This window comes from Varanus komodoensis, unplaced genomic scaffold (assembly GCF_004798865.1).
Source record: "Varanus komodoensis strain SLA01 unplaced genomic scaffold, ASM479886v1 scaffold20_1, whole genome shotgun sequence".
Lineage (NCBI taxonomy): Eukaryota > Metazoa > Chordata > Lepidosauria > Squamata > Varanidae > Varanus > Varanus komodoensis.
In genome coordinates this window covers 5,409,062-5,417,885 of record NW_025335587.1, presented here as the reverse complement: position 1 = coordinate 5,417,885, position 8,824 = coordinate 5,409,062, and the positions used below count along the sequence as shown (strand labels likewise).

At 42.8% G+C, this 8,824-nt stretch overlaps 1 protein-coding gene across 1 annotated transcript; it reads right to left on the bottom strand.

Moving 5' to 3' along the window:
• Positions 1-381: 381 nt before the first annotated feature.
• TMEM61 (transmembrane protein 61) lies at positions 382-2,822 on the bottom strand. Its single transcript, XM_044430466.1, has 2 exons — positions 2,285-2,822; positions 382-899 (listed from the first exon to the last, which is right to left on the bottom strand). The coding sequence occupies exons 1-2, from the start codon at positions 2,629-2,631 to the stop codon at positions 599-601; spliced, it is 648 nt and encodes a 215-aa protein (XP_044286401.1). The 5' UTR covers positions 2,632-2,822; the 3' UTR covers positions 382-598.
• Positions 2,823-8,824: the final 6,002 nt, after the last annotated feature.

Below are 8,824 nucleotides of genomic sequence, written 5' to 3'. Positions count from 1 at the left end.
GACTAATCTGCTTGTTAAGAATATTTAAGGCTGTGAGATTCTGCCTCAGTGTGGGAGGCTACAATAGCAACAAACTAAATGAAACTAAATGGATTTTACAGGGTACACAGCAGGCTCCCCCCCCATCCCAACATCTGGATACCTATATCCTGTATGCCTATATAATCTACATGATTGTCATAAGAGCTTTGTTAAGAAAATTTCAGAACTCTCTGTTTTCCAACTATTTATTCAGAGTCTGGTTCCCTGAATTTACTGCATCCTGCCCTTACAGTCCTCTACCAGCATAAGTCTATATAAGCAGTGCTCCCACTTTACGGAAGGTCAGTTTTTCTGTATGCTTTGGATGTTCTCCAAAGCATCTAGATATACAAGGCTGACTCTAAAAACATTAGCCACACACTAAAAAGCAAGGCTGAGAGATGATTCTCTCATAATTTGGCATCAACTCCTACAAAAGACAACAGGGTGGGTAATACATATTGTAGTAGCTATTTACCCTTTTCTACTCCAGCTTGTCACAATTACTTAATAGAAGGAAAAGACAGATCAATACGAATCTAGAGATCCTTAAGCAACAGCAAGCTGGATCCCTGGATCATCCATCGCATAAGCTGATACTCTCATAGCTTGGTGGTGGAGTGTCGCAGACAATGCTCGCTTCATCCAGTGGTCCTGACTCTAGCCTTGGCAAAATATTCTGAAACAAGACACTATCAGAGGAACTGCGCCTACGGCCACTGTGCCATGTGTTGCTTTCATCCACAACTTGATACAAGGATGGTCTGTTTTCTTTCGAAACATGGGACTGTGTATAGTTTAGGGCATTTTCGGCAGGCTGGCAACTCAATGCTTCTTCGTAAGTGGGAATAGTACTGGCTTCATAAGTAGGAACAGGGCTGAAACAGAACCAAGACGATGATATCAAAATCTTTTTGGACTAAAAGGAGGCATTTGGTTATAAAATAAGACTAACACAGACAACATGCCTCTGACGTCCCAACCCTGAGCACAGAGAAAAACAACAGCATTGCCTTTTCCTGAAAGCATCTCTGAGGCTGCAATCCTGTACAAACTTACCTGGAATAAGTCTCATTGAATGCAGTTACTTCTGAGTAAACAGACACAGGATTGCCCTTTGAGTCTCCTGTGAATTATTTGTGCACACAGATGAACAAGTAACAAGAAAACAGAAAACTGTTTTATGATTACTGTACTTTCCAAGCATGGTAAGTATTACACGAGTACCTCATGGAGGCTGAATTGCAAAAAAATTAAAATACTGTCTGAAAGCACCCTAAGAACATGTCCCAGAAATAGCTGCCTTTGAAATTTTTGTATTATATGTACAACAGAGACCTTAATTTGGCTCCACCATATTAAGGATATCTAGAATCAAAGTTGGCCAAATTCCGACTGGTTAATGATCATTTGCTGCTGTGACTTTTTTCACTGCACTTTAAAGAGCAAGTATGGTCTGGATACAGGTAAACTTTGATCACTTCCTCCCTTTAAAGGGGAAAAGAATTTGCAGGTGGAAAATAACAATACTGGAATTGCAGGTTTCAGGGCTGTGTCAGTCCTCCTCATGACCTCCAGACATTTTAGCCTATAAATTCCATATTCCCTGGCCATTGGCCATACTGGCTGGAATTGGTGGGAGTTAATATCCAACAGGTCTGCAGGACACCAGAGCACCAGAAGCAAATAGATACTTATATTTGATATTTTATCACTTGTCATAGTTTTAAGTATAAACAAACACACACACTGTTACATATAGGACTGGAAAATATATTTTTCATTCATGCACACGAGACCATTTTTTATAGTCATCATATATTTTTTCAGATGCCAATCCTTTGTAGGGTTGGAGAGAAGACAAATAATGTTTTTTGATTATGCTATAATCAAAGTTCTAGCAGTCCAGGTAATTTGAACTTGGGATCTTGTTATGCATCTCTCTTTACTTTACATGGCTGTTTATGTTACTCTTGGGGCGAAATTCTTAGTTACACAGAAGTTAAGATGCAAAGTCCTGGTTTGAGACCACGTGCCTTACTCTGTCCAGAGCTTCTCCCTTCTCTTCACTAAGCCAGATGGACCCTCATGAGTGGCACTGCACTAGGCTGTTCCACACTTCTACCTAACGTCCTTTTGATAAGTAATGTCTCTTCCTTGCCATCACACCTCTAATAAATCAGTACTCATTAACTGATATTTGGTAAGTCAGTTCAAGCACCCAACTATTCCCATAAAGTATGGTTGCAAAGATCTTGCTAACCTGCAAGTCTCCTTTTCAAGAGGATCAACAGTGGAGTAATGAAGGTCCCTGGAAAAATGGTACTGATAGTGCCGAGAAACTATTCCAGCATTGGCTGACCACAGGAGGCCAAATAAGAGAAGGAGTCCACCAATTCCACAGCAGAAGAAACTGATGGACCTGAGCACTGCATTAGAGGAGGAGCTTGCCACAGGTTCCGCTTCCTCATGAAGCATGACCTTCGGGTCGCTGCTAGATGAGGTGGCCCCCATCTCACCATCGCTCCACCAGGCGAAACACAGCGTTCCTGTCACCAGTAGGACGGCTCCAGTGATGGTCACTCCATGGCGCAAAGGGGCAGTCATCATTTTAAAGACAGAGGCCGATACAAATGCTGTACAAGGAAATGGGGCTGTTGCCTTGGTTCATGCTGGAGGGAAAAGAAAGCATGAGCAGAAACAGGCACAAACAGTCTGATTAATGACACACACACATAATGCAAGAGGGAGTCCACTGAGTTTCACTGTGTGCCTTCTAAAACATCTCTGTTGCCTTCGCATTGGGGAGAAAGAGCCAATCGCACTTTGTGCCTGGATGCAATAATGCAGAAGTCCCAGTTCGGTCATAGAAAGCACAGCAAATAAAGCTACTTAACTCTTTCATTTGGCTAGAGTGGCTTCATGAACTTCTCTCCACAGTGTACAGCCAACATTCAGCATTCATATACAAATTAGATGAAAACATGGGTTTGTGTGGGTTCAACAAAGAGTATCCCATAATACCATTACTCTTTTTTTCAAAGTACCTTTCCCAATTTCATTCCAAGGACTACCAAACAATCACATAATTTTTGACATAAGTTCTTGTTTGCAGCACATCATTCACACGATCTTGTACAAGGTGAGATGATGACACACCAACAGTGCTACGAGGCCAACTGAAAACATGGAAAATTCAAGATCTTTCCATATGCAGATTCATACAAATGAACAGCGCTCTCTCTCTCTCTCTCTCTCTCTCTCTCTCTCTCTCTCTCTCTCACACACACACACACACACACACACACACACACACACACACAACCTTGTAGTAAAAGCCTGGAAAGCAACATGCTCCCGTTCAGGCAGGCAGCCATTCCCTTTTCTAGGACACCCCTTCCCCTTCCCATCCCTCCTCCTTCCCAGTCACTGGTCCCATGAACACTGAGCATCTGCACCCTCGCTGGGCTGTCCGGGGTTCCGCCCACAGCCTTAGTAGGTGTTTTCCCCTCAAAGTTTTTCTGTACTTTTGCAAACCTGTGGACACCTCCCTCCAGTGCGTGGCTGGTGCTGTTTAGGCTTCATACATTTAGGCTGCTTGGGAAGGAAGTGCACTGTTACTATAGGGAAGGAAAAACATATTCACTGCCTCGTGCGTTGACATCCCGTTCTTTGAGACCAATTCTTCCTCTCTCTTTATGATCCCCCTGCGGTCCTACAAGAGCTTGCCAAAGAGTACCAAGCCCAGGAATTAGGCCTCTCTTTGAAGACCCACCTTTTTGTACCTTGCACAGCCACGCCTGGGCCCTCCAGGGCTGATACTGCTCATTGCTTTATTCCTATTTTAAAGCATTTTAAAGAGCACCCAACTGGCATATGCGTTATTATAAACACTCATGTTACTGTTTTTACTTGAAATATATGGTATCATTTTCCGCACCAAAGAAACATATTTAAGAGAGAGCAAGCAGAAACAATCTCCCATCTTATTGTTGTGGTCATGAAAGTGCTACAATTTAAGTTTCAAATGCAAACAGCACATGCAGCACAATCAGGGTTGGCAAGCAGGACTTTGTTTTGTTTGCACTAATGTACGAGAGATGGTGGTGCTGGTCGTGGCATGAATGAAAGGGATGAAAGGGAGAAACCTTGGCTCCGTACTTCAGCACAGGCTGAAGTAATACATTTAGGCCACTCCATTAGGTCATTAAGCCCAAGCGGTAAAATGACCTAGTTGCAGCATTGGTAACCAAACCTTTGATTAAATATTAGTTAAATAATTGTCACGTATTTGAAGCATGTGTTATTTGTGAAGACAAAAGAGGAGGAGGAATGTATGCAACTGACCAATTTTGAGAAGACTCCAGGGTCCAATTCCCTCTTGTGCCCCTTAGAAATTTTACAGAGTACCATGCTAATTATGTATTGGTAGCTCTGATTTCTGGGTACTTTGTAACTTTGTCAAAGCAAAGCAAAGCAGACATACAAAGATTGTATGTCTGCTTTGTGCTTCCAGCCAAATCTTTGTTCCTGTCCAGAGATGGTTTGCAGCATGTGGAAAGTAGGAAAAGTTTTGCCCTTGCAGCTTAATGGAAGGAAAGTGAGAGCAAGAGTTTTGGGGCAAATGCATAAGTTATATTCCCCCCGCCCCCAGCATTATACCATCTGTAAAAAAGTCCAGGAAAACTAACCAAAGCAATATTCAATAACAATATAATGAATAAGCAATATAAAATCATAAAAATCAGATAAGAGTTTATAAAATTTGAATTATATAATACAGTTAGAATATAGATTATAAGCACAATAAGCACTGAAAAAATCTTCAAAATTCCAAAGGCCAGTTGCCTCCCTAGAAGGTTTTGCTTGCTGCTGGAAGGCCATCAGAGGAACATAAGAAAAGCCATGCTGGATTAGACCCCAGGTTCACCTAGCCCAGCATTCCTCTTGCAAAGCAGCAAACCAGCTGCCTGTGGGAAACCCACAAGAACATCCTGGGTGCAACAGCACTTTCCCACCCACATTCCCCAGCAACTGGCATGCAATGGCATACTACCTCTGATACTGGAGAACATATAGGCACTAGGACAGGTAGCTCCTGATTGCATTATTTTCCACAATTTTTCCCCAATTCCTCCTTTAAAAGCCATCCAAATTGCTGTCCATCAGTACATCTTGTGGTAGCAAATCCCACGGCTTAATCATGTGAGATGGCATAAGTTCAGCTGCTGAGAAGGCTTTTAAAAAAAAAAAAAAATTCCCATCAAGCACACATCAAATGTTGGCAGGGCAGACTGAAGGGCCTATCCGAAAGATTTCAGTACCTGGGTAACCTCAGACAGGATGTCAGTCCTTCGGGTAACCTGGCCACAAGTCCTTTAGGGCTTTATGAGTCACCATCTACATTCAGGGATATGCTGCATTTGTTTGTTTGTTTGTTTTAAACACTCTTATCCTACTGTTCAATGCTTTTGGCTCCCAAGGCAGTTCACAATTAATGTTGCATTAGTGTTTCCTTAGAGTTTGAGAAGTAGGCTGTCCTTATGTCTCTCATGGCTGATATCAGGATGTGTGCGTGCGTGCGTGTGCATTTGTTTGTTTTGAAGACAGTGCCACTTACACAAAGTCCTTGCAACTCTGTTCAGTACTTGACCATGGCCAAATAAGAGAACATCAGTCATCCAGGTCCCAGATTATTCTGAATCTAGAAAATTTACAGCACATACTTAAAGATTCATTATTGGCATGTGGAACAGATTCTACCACTTATTACACCACCCTGATCCACTGCTGTTACACCAGAACTTCACATAAATGGATCAATGTTATGGAAAGTACAATCCTATTACTTGCCATGTCCTGTTCTTCATCACTGATCACAATCTAGATTTTGCAATGGTAACTACACAAGATGTATTCACAGATCTATGGTGTAATGTGATCATCTCAATTACATGGCTGAGCTGATAATGATGCAAAAATGCTTTGCATGAATCAGATATTAATCATAATGCACATGGTTTCATGTGAAGTGAAAGGGTCAAATGAAATGGGGGAGGAATTTCCCCCAAAGCAGTTCTTGAGCAGTTATGTGCAAGGTATAAAAATGTCATTGCTTTTCTGAAATGGTTGTGGTGGTGGTGGTGGTTATGCCTAATATATTAAGTGCCTACGCAGAGGCATTACACACTATTATTTTGGAAATATGGCTCATACTGAAGGCTTACAATCTCATAGCACAATGCAAAAACAAAGGTTCAGGGAAAGGGGCATTGAAAGTATCTGCTAAGTTATTCTGTTAGACATAAATGTTAACACTGAAAAGTTGTATGTTTTTTGTTTTTCCAAAACCAATATCTAAGACCTCATGCAGAAGAACAGAGATTCAGTTCCAGCATTAATTTGTCACCTTCAAGACAAGGGACGCTGCTTGTTTCATATGAGGTGTGTTAGCTAGATGGAAAGCTGGATAACATTTCAGTGAAAGAAAATTCAGTTTGATGTTATCCATGTTTAATAAAGAGATGTGATAAAATCAGATTTATTAGAGCTGCTGACAGACTGGATGACTCTGAAGGTAATGAATCTGGGGTATTTTTCAACTCGAGGTATGTGCCTCTGCCACAGGCCAGCAATCCTTGATTCAAGTAAACATGAGGTCACTCCAGTGCTAATTCTGTCCCATGCAGCCTTTGGCAGGTGTGCTTTCCAATCACTGGTACCTGAAAAAGTGGGGACTGCACCAGGGGTTGCTGCAGAGGTGACCTCCACTGTCCACTCATGAGTATGCTCAGGACTTTCTCCTTTAATCAATCTCCTAGACAATCTTGCTGGCCTCTAAGTTTTGCAGAGTGTTTTGCATCCATGGCCTCTAAAGCAAGGGTACAACACTTCTGGCCTTTCAGATTGTTTTGGCCTACAACTCCCATGCTTCCTCATCAATGGCAGAGCTGGTTGGCCTAGGACTGATGGGAGCTGTATGCCCAAGCATCAGGGCCATATCCAGCTGTGGCATTCTACTAGAGAAAAGTGCCAAACTACGTGCAAGAGGAGAATTTGGTTAAAGTGATGTTTTCACAAGTGCAATGGCCCATGCAGTGATGAAACCAGATACATAAGCACTTGCATAACAAAAAGATTTAGTGATGCTCCACTAGTGCTATCTGAGTTCACAGAACGATACCATTAAATTCTGTTCTTGCAGGAACACAAGTTGCCTGGCCCTGCTCTAAAGTAGTTATTATCTGTGTTCAGAAATATATTTTACCTTGGGGAAAAGATGGGGATTACTGTCAGAGGCTTTGAAATTTTTATTTTTATCTATTTTGATGTTCCTCAGGTCAAGCAAGCAGCTCTTAATGCATTTCAGGCCCCAGATTCTAACCAAATGATCTCAGTTCCTGGATGGACAATAAACCTTCCAGCTCTAGACAGTGACAAGAAACATCCAGTGTTGCCTGTGCATCAGCACTGATTCTGCTGTGCCAGTGGAGCCCATCACCAGCACAAGAGCAAGCTAGTGACTCCCAGAGCAATCCTGGAAATGAGCCAAAATGCTCTCTTCTGGAACAGGACAGATCAGCAAAAATGCCTTCTGTGAGCTCTGCTAGTCTGTTCCATCCTGGAGATGAGTGTCTTCATTCATTTCCAGTTGCTTTAGGAAACACTGGCGTCCTCTTGCACCTTCACTTAGCAGTGGGTTCTACTGGCACATTGGAAGCACTGGATTCTGCCCCAGTCTCCTATCATGTTGCCAGCAATTATATTGTGATGCACCTCTGTGGGGAAGGGAAGCAGGAGGCCAAGGAAGACTGTGTATTTCTGCTTTTATAATGCCAGAGCAGCACAACTGTAGGTTAATACAAATCAAAAGGTAATAAATGTGAATATCAAGTGCAGATCTAAAACCAACCCCTGCACTAGAACATCCAGATAGGCTGCAGATACAGGCAAAATGAACTGAAATGTGAACCTGCTTCTACGCTTGACACTAGAACGAGTTTTATTGCAACAATTATAATGGAATGCCCACCTGTTCCTGAGAAATGTGGGGATGTGGATCCTTTCTAAATCCTCTTGCAGGATTTGCATTATTCAGGGGCTTATGCCATAGTGTCCAACTGATATTAACAATACTAATTAATTAACCTCACAGACACAGTCTGCTTACAATAATTTGGATTACAGGATTAAGCCGACTGCCTACTAGACCCTTCCTTCCCGTCATCTCCGGTCATCCCTTCTCAGCACCCCTGGCTGCCAGGACTGAGATTTCAGAGCTGAAGGCCAGTCACTGCTTCCCCTTCAAACCCCCCTACCCTACAGAGAGAGCAGGCCTAAGGGCTACCTTCTTTTGTCCAGGAGCTACGAAAGGGTGCAGTTAATCATATTCACGCCACCCAGGCGGCAGGTGAAGCCACAAAAAGTGCCCTGAAGGATCACGCTAATAGACTGGCTAATCAGCATACTGGATTGGAGCCAAGCAGATGGCTCTTCCGTGGGGACTCCCAAAGCAGGACACGAGCGCGACTGCACTCTCCTGCTCATGCACTCAGCCCTGGAAACTGGAGGTAGCATGTATTCATGGAAGCAGCATGAAGCTATCATGACTAGCAACCACGGAAACAACTGCAATGTGCTAGGTATGTGCCAGTGACCGTCTGCCAATTCATTCATTTAAGGCTTTCTCACTTGCTCTTCAGCCAAAAAAGCTGAAGAGTGGCTTATCATGAGGTCCGTAACAGACAAGGCAGTCTTTCCCTGGAGGCTCACCACCTAAAAGACACAACACAAAAGGAAAAAG